The sequence below is a fragment of the Notamacropus eugenii genome, chromosome 1 (assembly GCF_028372415.1).
Source record: "Notamacropus eugenii isolate mMacEug1 chromosome 1, mMacEug1.pri_v2, whole genome shotgun sequence".
Classification (NCBI taxonomy): Eukaryota; Metazoa; Chordata; class Mammalia; order Diprotodontia; family Macropodidae; genus Notamacropus; species Notamacropus eugenii.
The window spans coordinates 517,749,709-517,765,510 of NC_092872.1; the positions used below are offsets into that span (position 1 = coordinate 517,749,709).

The 15,802-nt window shown below is 40.8% G+C and overlaps 1 protein-coding gene across 3 annotated transcripts in view; it reads right to left on the reverse strand.

Moving 5' to 3' along the window:
• LOC140520009 (somatomedin-B and thrombospondin type-1 domain-containing protein-like) overlaps positions 1-15,802 on the reverse strand; it is a 54,536-nt gene that overhangs the window by 24,420 nt on the left and 14,314 nt on the right. The window contains exons 3-6 of one of the 3 annotated variants that reach the window (XM_072633592.1): positions 10,085-10,279; positions 6,106-6,184; positions 2,206-2,382; positions 737-1,142 (exon numbers count right to left, since the gene is read on the reverse strand). In XM_072633592.1, coding sequence (XP_072489693.1) covers positions 1,025-1,142; positions 2,206-2,382; positions 6,106-6,184; positions 10,085-10,279 — 569 coding nt within the window. In that variant the 3' untranslated portion in view covers positions 737-1,024. The other 2 variants (XM_072633593.1, XR_011972356.1) reach the window with 2 other exon arrangements.

Genomic DNA, 15,802 nt, shown 5'->3' on the forward strand with positions numbered 1-15,802 from the left:
CTGATCTATCCTTTATACCCCTTCTCAGGTAAGTGTCCTAATGCACCTCCATGATCAATCATGCCACTCTTTACAAAAACTTTCCATGGCTGTCATCACCTTCAGAATAAAGTAGAACTCTGATCTCAGACATTCAAGACCCTCCCCCATCTGACTCTGATTGATTTAGCTCTCCAGTCTTCTCATACTATTTCTCTTCCTATTCTCTCAGTTCCAGTTAAACTAAACTACTTTATACTCCCCAATTCTGTCCTTCCCTCTTCTGGTTTCGTGCCATCCTCTTGTGCCTGAAATGGCCTCTTCCCTCACATGTTCATCTCTTAAAGCAGTGGTATCAAATTCAAATAGAAATGGGGACCTCTAAACCAAAAATAAGCATCCTTTCAGTGGGGCGTTGGGTGCCCAAGGAAACCAATCTCTAAGGACCATATTCTTTCCTTGCTCTAGACCTTTTATACATCTCTCATCAGTACTGGTCACCGTGATCCATCTTGCTAGCAAATCCTTGTAGGATCCTGACCTTCCACCTGAAATCAAGCATCAGCTAGGCTCTGATGGGTATAAGGCAGGCTGGCCAGAGGCACCAGGGCAGCTAAAAGATCTTGGCCCTTCCATTCGCTCATTCACATTCACACTTTGCATGCCCCAGCTAAGATGAAGGATTTTGCTAAGGGCCAACATTACTACTAAGTCTGGTTTTCTTCTAAGTCTATTAGACAAAAAAAAATTGCTGAGCTATAGTCTCTCCAAAACATCTTTATTCTCTACAGTAATATTTCAGGCCACACTGGTATAAGGAAAAGGGGAAAAAAACAAATAGAGAAAACAGAAAAAGGTGGGGGGGAAGAGATTTCCAGCGCTTTTTGGACTGGTAGGGGGAGGGAGAAAAAAGGCCTTCACATGACCAGAAGAATGCAAAACAAGTTTTCAGTCTTGAAGAGGGGGAGGTTAGGAGAGGGTACCATCCACCAGGATCCCAAAGCTCAGAGGCCCTCTATGGGTAGATAGCACAAGTTCATGGCCCCTAGACAAACAGGAAACTGTGGACAGCAGGACAGGAACAGACTTCCAGCTGCTGAAATCTCTTCCAGGTCCCTCTACAGCTGGGATTGCCAACAGCCTGCCACTGAAGCAGCTGGTCCCTGGAACAAACAAGCACAGAGCATAAACCTTCAAGGCGGTAGCACCTGTAAGTTGGTCCAATCATCCGCAGGGTCACCACAAGGCCATCTGGATATGTTTCATAGGGATCTACATCTTCCAAGGCTGGAGAATTTGGAAATAAACCAACAAATAGTATGAATTTCAGAATCACAGAATGAAAACAGCAAAGAACATGGAAAGAACCTAAAGAATGTTAGAACTAGAATGTCAGAGAAGGGGCAGAAACAAAACAAAAAAGAAGGTCCAAGTTGGAAGCAACCTTCGGGCAAGGAACACAGATTGTTAGAGTAAAAAACACCCTTAGAACATAAAATATCGGAGCTGGAAAAGGGGTTAGAACCTAGAATCTTAGAACTTAGTATACATCCAATGTTAGAACATAGAATCTCAGAGTTGGAAGGAACCTTGGGTCATAACTCTAGAGCTGGAAAGAACCTCCAAAGCCACAAAGCCCAACTTCCTCATTTTACAAATGAAGACACTGAGGCCCAGTAAAAGTCACACAAGTGAAATTCCAACCTCCCATGTAAAAGAGGAGCACCCCCTACAGCCTCCCAGAGAGGCAGACATGAAGCATCAGTTGACTAGCCAGGGAAAGATCATTTCACAAGTCAACGACTATAAGACAGCTCTAAACATCAGTTCTTGCTAATAGTGAGCCAATATTTGCCTTTCTAAAGACCTTGACCTAAATGGCCCAAGGTCTCCCAGTGCATCCTGGGTCATCTCCAATCATCCTGAGCAATATCTGGTCACTGGATTCAGATGGCTCTGGAGGAGAAGTGAGGCTGGTGACCTGCACAGCCCTCCCTCACTCAAAACAAAGTCAAGTGCAAGTCATGTCATCATTTCTCCAATGGCATGGTCTTCTTCAGCAATGAAGGACGAACACAATTCTGTAACTTCCATCCACACACATTGGTTCAACCTTCTGGCATCTTCCTTTATCTGGCTCACTCTAAACCAAGAGGGATGACTTCTTCACACACAAACACACAAACACAAACACACACCACCCAGTGCCAAAGTCCAGACTCTCACCCTCTGGATCCTTTACCATCCCCATAGCACCGAAGGCTTCTCATATCCAGGGCAGGTGGCTCACACAACACACAGACCGTATGCCCTTGGGTGAGGTACTTCATCCACTGAGTGAAGGGGGCCCTTGTCTGAAGGCAGCCCACAGTGATGGTCACCAGCTGGAACATGACACAGTACCTGTGGCCAACATAAGGAAACACGCATACATAACAACCATAACTACTAGCAATAATAGAGTATATTCTGAGACCATCCTCACCTCCAGCCCACCAACCAGAGCAAAAAAAAGCAAAACTTTGTTACGCGCCTACTTCCCCAATGGTACCCCTTACTCCCACTTGTCTACGTCAGCATCCTCCAGAAACAACCTAATCTTGTGTCCCTTTTCCTATTAATCCCTGCTAAGGTTAGTGTAAACTGCTCACCATGGACCCAGAATAGGAAGGGGTACCTAGAACATAAAATTCATAATGTGAGAAGAAAAAGGGACCATATAACTGTGAACATGTTGTGTTTCTCTCAATAGAATGCCAACTGCCCCCCCCACCTTGAGGGCAGGGATGCCTTCACTTTGGTATTTGTATTTCCAGGGCCTAGCAAGTGCCTGGAACATGTAGTAGGAGCTTAATAAAGGCTTGTTAATTGACTGATAACATGAAATATAGAATGGCAGAGCTGGAAGGTACCCTGACACTTAAAACGCTAGAAATGGAAAGGATCTTAGGACATAATAAAAGCTAGCATTTGCATAGTTTGCATTTGAAGTTTGAAAAATGCTTTTCATATTATCTCATTTGACCCTCACAACAACCCTATAAATTAGGTGATATTCTCATCCCCATTTTGCAGATGAGACAACTGAGGCTGAAAGAACTTAAGGGATTTGCCCACTTAACACAATCATACAACTAGTAAGTATCTGAGACAGGATTTGAAAAAATGGAGTCATTGAGCCCAGAAGACACAAGTTTGCCTTGCTTTCAATAACTTTGCCATATAAAAATTTCCAATTAGGGGAATGGGGATTCAATTTATAAAAGGATGCTTTACTGTAAAAAAAAAAAATTCCACTGGACTCCTGTATCCAAAAAGCTTTCCTAAGGCACCTAAATGTAATTCAATTTACAGAAATTCTATTTGCCTTCAACTTTGTGAAGAACTGTTTGGAGGTGGTGTGGAGCAGAGGGAAGGCTTAGCAATATCACCCCCTGCTGGGGAAAGAAGGAGACTGCCCTCCCCACTACCACATCTGTGACCACGTGCATCGGGTGCCCTCTAGTGGCAACAGATCTGAGCATCTCTGAAATAATCCATGGAGCTGTGGTTTTTCAGCCCTTGCCTAAAGCATTGACTTTGGGTGGGGGTGGGGACAAGGTTCCCAGGACTGGCCCAGGCTGCGCTGGAGAGTTGTAGTGTCAAACTCCAAACAGAAGCACAGGCCACTAAACGATACATAAGGATCCCTGCAGACTGCATGGTAACTTAGTAACATTAAAATGTAATGCTCTCTGTGTTCTACTTCATTTCTGTTTGCTTTGTTAACTATTTCCCGCTTACATTTTAATCTTGTTCAGGAGCAGTTTTGGACAGCATGTGACCTCTTGGCCATGGGCTTGACACCTTTGATGCAGAACACTGAACCAAGGAAATTCAAAGACACTCTCCCCAGAGAGCAAATAACCTCTTTTTTCATGGGAAAAACAACACAGCATAGTATACAGGGCCTGGGCTAGAAGTCAGATGTCCAATAGTCTTCTAGCTCTCATCTTGTCTCTTGATTCACTGGGTGACCTTAGACAAGTAATTTCTCCTCTCTGGGCTTTCATTTCCTCTTGTGAAACAAAAAGGAGGCTGGGATTGCTAAGAATTGGAGTCAGAGAACCTGGGTTTGACTACGGTACAATTTACCTTTTGGGTGAGTCCTAGGATAAATTGCTTCTCCTCCTTTTCTTAATTTTAAAATGCCACATTTAGTCCAGAGGGTCATTCTGCAGAAAAAAAGGGCTTTTTTTCTAGAAATGTAAACTGTCACACATGTGGGGGAACAGTGAGAAATAAGAAAGGAGATCACTGCAGGTTCTACAATGACTATTTTTTTTTTTACTTTTATTTTCAGTTCCAATTCTCCCTTTCTTTTCACCTCCTCCCCCACCACTGAGAAGGCAAGAAAAGTGATACCCATTACACATTCGAAGAATGAGCCTATTTTCTTAACAAAAACTTGAGTCCTGTACCGGCTAGCACTCTCCTCAGGGAAATGATGTTGTACATATGTTGTATTTAATTCCCCAAGAGAAGGCAAGTTTCTTGAGAGCAGGGAGAGTCTGCATTTTTTTTCCTTTGTATTCTCCAGCACAGTGCTCATTTGGCACATAAAAGGCACTAAACAAAGTGCTCTTTGGATGGATTAAGGAATGAAGAATATCTTTCTCACTAAGCCTCATTAACAGAATATTTTCTTTTCCCGAAATCAGGAACAATCACGATAATGATGGCTAACGTTTACATAGTGCTTACTATGTACTAAGCACATTACAGTTATCATCTCATTTGAATCTCACAACAAACCTGGGAGGTAGGTACTGTTATTATCCCCATTTCACAGCCAAAGAAACAGGCAGAGAATAAGTGACTCGCCCAAAGTCACACAACAAGTAAGTTGATGAGGAATTTGAACTCAAGTCTTCCTGTCTCCAGGTCAAACACTCTATCTACTGCACCTCCTAAAAAGTGACTGACAATAATGATCGCTGGTATCTCCATAGCCCTTTAAGGTCAACAATACACCTTCCTTACAACAAGCTTCTGAAGGAAGATGTGTAAGTATTTTTATTCCCATTTTGCAGATGAAGAACTTTGTAAACTCTAAATCCTATGAGTATGGATTATTATCAATTAATAGAGCCTGACCCACACGTAGATATTCTCTTTTCACTTCATGACCCTTATAGAAAGCATGGGCATAGCAACAAACATTTATCAATTGCTTTAACATTGTAGAATGAGTGTCTGAACTGGAAGGTAGCTTGGAATATAATTATTATTATAACAATAGCAACAATAACAGTAATTAAATATATTATCTTATATGACTTTCACAGCAACCCAATGAAATAGGTGCTAGTATTATCCCCATTTTAGAGATGAGAAAACTGAGACTGAGAGAAGCTTAGTGATTAGCCCATAGTCCCAAAGCTAGTAAATATCAGAGCTGAGATCCAAAGCCAGTTTTCCTGCATCTCCAGTCCAGTACACTTTCCACTATGGAGGAGATTAGATTTGATTCAGTCGGAAACAAGGAGCACTGGAAAGATTTTCAAGACAAGATGAAGACTGGGCTTTGTTTTTCTTGTTGTTCTTTTAACTGACATTTACCCTCCATCACAGACCTCCTCCAATGTTTCATTTTCATGGGGTATTCATGATCCCTGGTTCTTAAAGCTTTTGCCAATGGGGTATGAGCTCAGGCAAGAACCCCCCAAGATGGAAAGTCTTTGAGCATGAGCCCAGTGATGGACTTGCCATGTTTGCCTGTCCTTCAAGGCTCAGCCTAGCTAAGATTGGCCACCAGGGGGTGATTTTTTTGTCCATAATAACCTGTGCAGACTGCTGGCACTCTGGTGCAGAGGGGTTGAGATCTAGGCTGGTAGAGGAAATGCTCAGACCCGAAAAATGGTGGATTTTTTGAAGTCACTTACATTTACACAGGGACTTTAGGTTTTAAACGCACTTTCCACATATTAGCTCATTTGATCCTCACAGCAACTCCATGTAGCAGACAAGGCAGAGATCATCATTCCCCATTTCACAAATGGGAAACTAAAACTCAGAAAGGAAGTGACATGCCCCAAAGTTAGCCTCAGGAGACATTGTCTAGGTCCCCGTTCTCATCCTACTTACCCAGCTGATTTTCTCTCTTGGGCCACGGCTCTCTTTTTCCTCCCATTCTGGAAGGCCCCAGTGGTTATGAGAGCTGGGACTGTGGGGGCCAGAGAGAGAGAACAAGACTGAGTAACTGCCCCCAGCCAGGGCTCCTGAAGAAACAACAGCATCATCTACAGGAGAGCCAAGGCTGGTTCAATTTGACATTCAATCTATTAGAAAAAATAATACTTCAAGTTGCACTGAAAGCCTAGCCTTGCCATTCCTCCCACCAACAAGCAGGTTTTTGATCAGGACAGTTGCAGGAAAGAGAGGAGAAGGAGGGAGAAGAACTGAGTCAATTCACAAGAGGTGGATAAATTCTTCCAAAAGCTCAAAATGGCAGCCATATCACAATCACAGGGGCTGCACTGGGTAAAAGACCCAAGGTGGCAATCAGAGGAAGGAGTGTGGGACAATTCCAGGGCTTCCTTGCCCATGATTTCTCTGTAGTAGAATTTGGTTTTCATGGTTAGCTCACTGGATCACAAAGATTTAATGCTAAATGGAAACTAAGAGCGTGTCCATCAATTGGGGAATGGTTAAAGAAGTTGTGGTAGATAGTAATAATAGAATATTACTGTGCTGGGAGAAATGTTGAGCAGTCAGATTTAAGAAAAACATGGAAAAACTTGCATGAAATAATGAAGAGTGAAATGAGCTGAACTATGAGAATGTTGTATATAGTAACAGCAATACTGTTCAGAGAACAGCTGTGAAGTTATTACGAATACTGCAAATGCTCAAATCAACTACAAGGGATCTACGAAGGAAGATGCTATCCACCTCTAGAGAAAGAACTGATCAATAGAAGTATGCCCAGTATGATTATACACGTATTTATAGATCTGTGTCAAATGGTGACCTTCTCTAGTGTGGGGCAGGGAGAGAGGGAGGCAGACACTTTGGAATTTAAAATGCAACAAAGAAAAATAAATTCAATTAAGAAAGAAAGAAGATTTTGTGCTAGAAGGGACCTTAGAACTCCACATTTTACGGAAGGGTTAGTATGGGCCTAGATCGTAGAACATAGATTATTAGAATTGGAAGAGAACTTGAAAGAACATCTGGTCCAACCTCTCATTTTAGAGTCATGTAAACCAAGGCCCAAAAGTTAAGTGAGTTGCCCAAGGGTCCCACAAATCCATTGCTCATTCTAGCACGCAACACAGTGAATGCTGAAAGAGCAGCAATTATGCCATAGCTAAACTTTGTGCTTCTCCCAGCACACAGTAGGTGTTTCATAGCCATTTGCAACTATGGTCTTTCCTGCCTCTTTCTACTACTTAATAACAAAAGTGAATCACAATGACCAGAGAAGGCTGAATTTAGGTCACACTTTTGTCCCCAATCTGCCTCATATAAAACCTAAATACAGCCTACAATTGGTGTCATTTTTCAATTTATATATAATTTTTTCTTCCATTCAAAGTGCTCTCATTTTAGGGTTACAGACCTATATTTGGTTCTCTCAACCATAAAGGATGCCAAAAGATACAGTGGAAGAAAGCTTGGATGACCACTTACCCAGGATGTTGTGGAGAGAATTTCTGTTCAGGTAAGAGTTGGACTAAATGATTTCTGGTTGTTAAATTTTCAGTGTGAACATATCAGAAATCAACAAATCCTACAAATCAGGGCTTGATTTACTGTTTTGCTGATTGTCTCAGTTTAAGGAAGTAATAGCGAAAATGTTAGTAAAGCTAATTAAACTAAAAAATGTGTCCTAAGTATTGTAAAGCAATATTGCAATAAAGCAGCATTGCTTTCAGAGAGTGGGTTGTTAAACATTTACTGCATACCCTTGCTTCCAACCCTAAGATTTTGGGAAGGGAGGAAATCCATACTAGTCATCAGGGTGGGTATCAATACAGCACAAAGATGGAAGAGGGCAGAACTGATCAGGGAATAGCATGCCATGCAGTTTGGTTGAAATATAGGCTGCAACAAGGGGAGCAGATCATCCATATGTATCTTACATGGCTAGCTATTGCCCCATGATCCATTATCCCACTTTGGTCCTAGTTGCCAGGACGAGATTTGGAATTCCCAGAATGAGAATTCTATTCCTATTTGTGGAGTTAGGCTAAGGGGTCCTGGAGAGCAAAGCTAAAAAGGGAACAGTATCATAGCATTTGAAGCTAGAATGTTCCTTGGACAATATCTAGCTCAAAGGTGTCAAACACACAGCCTAGGCAGCCAACAGTCCTCTTGAGTGATCCAGATTAACATGTCATTGGGAAATATTTAACTAAAGAATAAAGATGCAATAGAACATGGATAATGTCCATCTGTGGTTTTCTAAGTCAATGTGCAGCTGGAAGGGACCCTTTTGTACAGTTTAGCTGTTGATGTTTCTATCTGAGTTTGACACCACTGCTCTTTTTTAATGGTCCTCGTCTTACAGAGGAAGACATTAAGACAAGTGTACCAGAATTCAAACCCCAAAACAGAACAGAACAAAACTGAGTTCTAGCCCAAACAGGTGAACCCTGAACACTCTTGGATAGGCACAACATTTCCTCCTCAGTATAGACCACAGAGCATTCCTAGATGAGGACATTCTTTCTACAATGCAGGGCAACACCTTCTTTGGAATGTAGGGTCTTGGAGAGTTACTTAGACCCCTGAAAGATGAACTGCTTACCCAGGGTCACACAGCCAAAGCTAGGAATGAAGCCAGGTCTTCTTAGCTCTGAGTAAAGACCTTTTTTTTCTTTTTTGAGAAATTCAAAATTGGATTGGGCTGGGTGAGACTAGAGGTATTGGAACAGAGACTCTAGAGATTCATCAGCCAACCCTCACCCTCCAGATCCATCTGATAGTAGAAAGACCTCTGGCCTTGGAGTCAGAGGACATGGAATTGAGTCCCAGCTCTTCTGTTTACCACTTATGTGACCTGGGATAAGTCATTTCCCCACCTTGGGCCTCAGTTTCCACATCTATAAAATGGATCAGTCTTTCCTAAGGACCCTTGCAGCACTATAATTCTATGCTCTATATTATAAAGTCTGTTCTTGCTCTATAACTCTATATTCTGGGAATCTTTCCAAGTCTAAAATCCTATGGGCCCTCAGGGTTCATAATAACGTTGATAACAATGACTCACATTTATAGAGTGCTTTAAAATGCACAAAATGCTTTGCATCTATTATTTCACTTGATCTTCGCTATAGCAGGAAGGCAGGCAGTGAAAGAGCTAGACTGAGAGTCAGGAAGATCTGAGTGCAAATTCTGATTCAGATGTTTGCTCACTATGTGATCCTGGGCACATCCTTTAACCTATCTCATCCTCAATTTCCTACTGTTTAAAGTGTGGATGATAATAGTGTCTACTTCCCAGAGTTATTGTAAGGATCAAGATATAAGATAGGTAAAGTGCTGTATAAACGCAAAATATTCTTATTAATTATCCTATTAATAGATAAGCACTATCATCACCTCTGTTTTTCAGTTGAGACAACAGGGTGAAAAGGTGAGTGACTTGAACAGGGTCACACAGCTATTTCATCTCTAAGGTAGGATTTGAACCCAGGTCTTCCTGACTGCAAGTCCATCCCTCTATTCACTGGCACTCAATAAATAAACATGTATTAAGTGTCCACTATGTGCCAGACACTGTGCTGCAGGCTGGGGATATAAAAAGAAGGACAGTCCCTGCCCTCAAAGAGCTTATAATCTAATGGGGGAAATAACAAGCAAACACATATATAGAAGGCAAGCTCTGCAGAAGATAAATAGAAAATAATTAAAAGAGAGAAAGCACTGGAATTAAGAGGAGTGAGGGAAGGCTTCCTGTAGAAGGTGGCAATTTAGTTGAGATTTCAAGGAGGTTGGGAGCTTTTATATCATGCTATCTCCTCTGGCACTTGGGGCTTTTTGAAAGTTTTCCCAGCCTGCTGTTTCAGAAAACCCTCAACTTTCTGCCTTGTCCCTTTGGCCCCTTCCTGGCACTCACTCAGGGCCTGTTGGCACTCCACCCCCTCATGGCTCCAGTATTCCACACAACCGGCCCTCTCCTCCAGTGTGGGGCAGGGGCCACCGCCATTCCTTGGCTCTCTTAAGATTTGTCTCCTTCGAACTCGAAAAGTGACAGTACAGGGTTCAACACACCGGCTCCAGCCACTCCACTCAGACACTGCGCAGGTCACAGCTGGAAGAACAAACAGAGATTCATGGTGTGACTCTCCCAGACCTTCCAAACCTTTCCAGACCTTTCTCTGACATCTGAGCCAAATTATGCCCCAGAGAGGATTACATTGTGATGGAAAAAACACTGAGCTCCAACTCATCCATTTACCACTAACTGATCAGGCAAGTCACATAAACTCTCTGTCACTGTTTTCCCATCTGTAAATCAGGCATAATGATGCATACCTCACAGAAATGTTGAGATGATCAAATGAGATAACAGATGAGAAGTATGAATGGTATAAAATAGAATACATACAAATATAAAGCATTGATTATCATTATTATCACCTATGAAAATTTCCATTGGAAAGGATCTCAGAAGTAATATAGTCCAAACATACCTAAACGAGGGGCAGCTAGGTGGTGCAGTGGATAAAGCACCAGTGCAGGAGTCAAGAGGACCTGAGTTCAAATCTCACCTCAGACACTTGACACTCACTAGCTGTGTGACCTTGGGCAAGTCACTTAACCCCAACTGCCTCATCCTGGGTCATCTCCAGTCATCCTGATGAATATCTGGTCACTGGATTCAGATGGCTCTGGAGGAGAAATGAGGCTGGTGACCTGCACAGCCCTCCCTCACTCAAAACAAAGTCAAGTGCAAGTCATGTCTTTATTTCTCTGATGGCATGATCTTCTTCAGCAACGAAGGACAAACACACACACCTAAACAAGTGGAATGTGAGTAAAGTCAGTGACTCACCTGAGCTCTCCCCAATTCCCCTTCAAACAATGTTAAAATAATGCCTCAGAATGGTAGAACCAACAAAATGATGGGATGAAACAATTTTCCAGCCCAAGACAACTTAGGAGGTTGACAAGGAAGATCTGTCTCACTAGCGTGAAAGTGAAATGCAATCTAGTACAGACTCTACCCCCAGCAAGTCAGCAGCAGGCCTTGAGGCTCTCAGCCCACAGACTCTGAGAGGCTCAGACAACTGATCAGAAGGAGATTACAAGGGCCCTGGGAGCAGGATTCTGTTGCATTGCCTATATTTAGTTCTGGGTCAAAGTCCCAGGGTGAGAAGGAGCCCTAACAGGAACAGGGACCCTGGTCGAAGTTCCAGGGTGGAAAAGAATGCTTTTGGTCACTCAGAAACCTGAGCATAAGCCAGAAGAAGAGTGACCACACCTCTGCTTAGATCCTACCACCTTGGAAGACCTGAAAACTTACACACCCCCAAAAGTAGCTCTGAAAACAGTAGCACAAAAATGTAAAGTTTGAGATAGTCCTTCCTTCTCCCCAAGAACAGAGCCCAACTTTAATAGAAAGTTAAAAGTCAAGAAATAGGTTGGAAAATGAGCAAACAACAAAAAATAACCTGACAATAGAAGGTTACTATGGTAACAGGGAAGACCAAAACACAAACTGAGAAGACAATATCAAAACAGCTACATGAAAAGCCTCAAATAAGAGTGTTAATTGATTTCACATCCAAAAAATAATTCCTGGAGGAATTTTTAAAATTCAAGAGAGGTAGAGGAAAAATTGGAAAAAGAAATGAGTGATACAAGAAAATCATGGGGCCACATCCAGAGAAAGAACTGTGGAATTCAATCGCAGAATGTAGCAGATCATTTTTTATATGTGTTTTATGTTTTGGTTTGTTATATGATTTTTCCCACTCATTTTAATTCTTCTATGCAACATGACTATAGTGAAAATGTATTGAATAGGAATGTGTGCATAGAACCTATATAAAATTGTATGCTCTCTCGGGGAAGGGGGGGCAGAAAAGGGGGGGGGAATCTAAGTTATATGGTAGTGATTGTAGAACACTAAAATAAATAAAATTAATTTAAAAAAGAAAAAAGAAAATCTTGGGGAAAAAAGAGTCTACAACTTGGTGAAAGAGTAACAAAAAAAATACTGAAGAAAATAACCCCATAAAAAACAGAACAGGACAAATGTTAAAAGAGGTACAAAAATCCACTAGAAAAGAACAGCTCCTTAAAAAGCAGAATTGGCCAAACAGAAAATGAGGTAAAAAAAAAAAAATCCTCAAAAAACAGAATTGGCCAGATGGAAAAAGAGGCACAAAAGTTCATTAAAGAAAATAATTCCTTAAGTATTAGAATTGACTAAGTGGAAGCTAATGATTCCATAAGACATTAAGAAGCAATAAAATCAAATCAAATGAATGGAAAAAAACAAGAAAATGTGAAATATCTCACTGGAAAAATAACTGAACTGGAAAATAGAATGAAGAGAGATAATTTAAGAATTATTGGACTACCTGAAAACCACAATCAAAAAAAGACCCTAGGCATAACATTTCAAGAAATTATCAAAGAAAACTACCGTGAACCACTGGGTAAAATAGAAATTGAAAAAATTCATTAGTCACCTCCTGAAAGAGATCCCAAAATGAAAACTCTTAGGAATATTATACCCCAATTCTAAAGCTCTCAAATTAAGGAAAAAATATTGCAAGTAGTCAGAAATAAACAATTCAAATATCACTGAGTGAAAGTCAGGTTAATACAAGATTTAGCAGCTTCTACATTAAAGGATCAGAGGGCTTGGGATATGATATTCTGGAGAGCAAAGGAGCTAGGATTACAACTAAGACTCACTTACCTAGTAAAGCTGAGTATAATCCTTCAGCAGGAAAAATAGACATTTGATGAAATAAAGGACTTCTAAGAATTTCTGATAAAAAAACACCTGAGCTGAATAGAAAATTTGACTTTCAAATACAAGACTCAAGATATGCATTAAAAAGTAAACAGGAAAGAGAAATCACAAGGGATTCAATAAAGTTAAATTGTATACATTCCTTCATGGGAAAATGATACTTATAACTCCTAAGAATTTTATCATTATCAGGGGAATTAGAAGGAGTATCCATAGACAGAGGACTTGGCTGTGAATTGACTATGATGGGATATATAAAAAATAATAAAATTAAGGAGTGAGAAAGGGATACATTGGGAGAAGGAAAAGGAGAGGTAGAATAGGATAAATCATCTCACATAAAAGAAGTGCAAAAGGGCTATTACAGTGGATCAAAGATGAGAATGGGGATGGGTGACAGGAAATACTTGAACCTTACTCTCATTGGAATTGGCTCAAGGAGGGAATAACATACACACTCAGCTGGGTATAGAAATATAACTTACCCTACAGTGAAGTAGGAGGGGAAGTGAATAAGATGAGGGGAGGCTGAGAGATGGGACAGTAGATTGGGGCGGGGGGGGGGGCACTGATCAGAAGCAAAACACTTTTGAGGAAGGACAGGATAAAAGGAGAGAGAAAATGATAAACTGGGGGAGGGGAGTAGGATGGATGGAAATATACAACTAGTAATCATAGCTGTAAATGTGAATGAGATGAACTCACCCATAAAATGGAAGCAGTAGAATGAATTAAAAACCAGAATTCTACAATATGTTGTTTACAAGAAACACTTGAAGCAGAGAGACACACACAGAATGAAGGTAAGGAGCTGGAGCAGACTATATCATGCTTCATCTGAAGTTAAAAAAAAAAAAAGCAGGGGTAGCAATTATGATCTCAGACAAAGCAAAAACAAAAATAGATCCAATTAAAAGAGATTATCAGAGAAACTACATTTTGCTAAAAGGTGCCATAGACAATGAAGTGATATCAGTACTAAATATATGTGCACCAAATGATATTGCAGCCAAATTACATTAAATTAAAAACGTGTTGCACAAACAAAACCAAGGCAGTTGAGATTAGAAGGAAAGCAGAAGACTGTGGGTTGAGGGGGAAGGATTTTACAGCAAGTTTCTCTGAACAAAGCCTCATTTCTTAAATATATAGAGAACTGAGTCAAATTTATAAGAATACAAATCATTCCCCAACTGGTCAAAAATTGTCCAAAGGATATGATCAATAATTTTCAGATGGAGAAATCAAAGCTATCTCTAGTCAAATGAAGAAATGCTCTAAATCAGTGTTGATTAGAGAAATGTGCATTAAAACAACTCTGAGGTACCACCTCATACATGTCAGATTGGTTAATATGACAGAAAAGAAAAAAGACAAATGTTGGGAGGGATATGGAAAAATAGGGACACTTATAGAACACACTAGAGTCCTCTTGACTTCAGGCCCAGTGCTCTATCTACTGTGCCACATAGCTATCTGAAGTTAGAAGACCTGAGTTCAAATCCAAATTTAGACACTTACTAGCTGTGTGACAAGTCAATGAGGGGAGCTAGTGCAGTGGATAGAGTACTGCACTCATCCTTATGAGTTCAAGTCTGGACTCAAACACTTCCTAGGTGACCCTGAGCAAGTCATTTAACCCCATTTGCCTCAGTTTCCTCATCTGTAAAGTAGGGATGATATTAGCATTTACCTTCCTGGTTGTAGTGAGGATCAAATGAGATAATATTTACAAAGTGTTTTACAAGCCTTGAAGCACTACGTAAATGCTAACTATTATGATTATTATTATTATTTTAAGGTCTTTAATAACAAGGAACCCACTTAAGGCAGCGTAATATAGTGAGATATAGAAATGATGGGGGTAAATTGAATGTTTCATGTTTTCCTTGAGCCTTCTCCTCCCCAGAGTAGACTCCACCATTTTCTTCAGCCATTCCTAATGACATGGTTTTCATTAGTCAAGCTCTAGTTCATAAGACCCATTCTGAACATGAAAGGTGGGAAGGGATTTTAGAGATCAATTAGGTCAATAGTGATCTCCCTTTCCCCTCTCAATACATTCTACAGATAGGGAACCTCAGACCCATCAGAGGGGGAAGTGCCCCAGGTCAAGTGAGTGAGTGGTCAAGGTGAGTCTCTGAGTCAGACTCAGTTCTCCTAGATATTCATTCAGTGCTATTTCCCGAGAGCTTTCATCTATACGTCATGGATATTGCTAAAACTATATAGTATGAGTATAACATGGTACATACTTGTATTAGATGTTTGTTGTTGTTCAGTCAGGTCCAACTCTTTGTGATGCCATTTGCTGTTTTCTTGACAAAGATACTGGAGTGGTTTGCTATTTCCTTCTCCAGTGGATTAAGGCAAATAGAAGCTAAGTGACTTGCCTAGGGTCACACAGCAATAAGTCTGAGGCCAGATTTGAACTCAGGTCTTTCAGACTCCAGGCCCAATGCTCTGACCACTAAGCCATATAGCTGTCTCCTATATTAGACATCTAATATAAGCATTAATATATAAAATTATAAGTAAATCAGTTTCAAAAATCATATTGATAGAGCATCATCATCTAGTTTCATCCAAATGACCTCAGTCAGGGCCCTCTCCCATGTGCCTCTTTCTTCCTTTGTCTCTCCCTTACAAAACAGGAACTATATCATCCTTAGAGCATCAAAGTTGCAGAAATAAATCACAGGGTAAAATGAAACTTGCCTTGGTGAGCACCCTTACTGCCTCAAGGAGGTCATTAGACTGCACAATGGATAGAATACTAGTCCTTAAGTCAGAAAGATGTGAGTTCAAATCCAGCCTCAGCCACTAGATGTATAATCCTGGGCA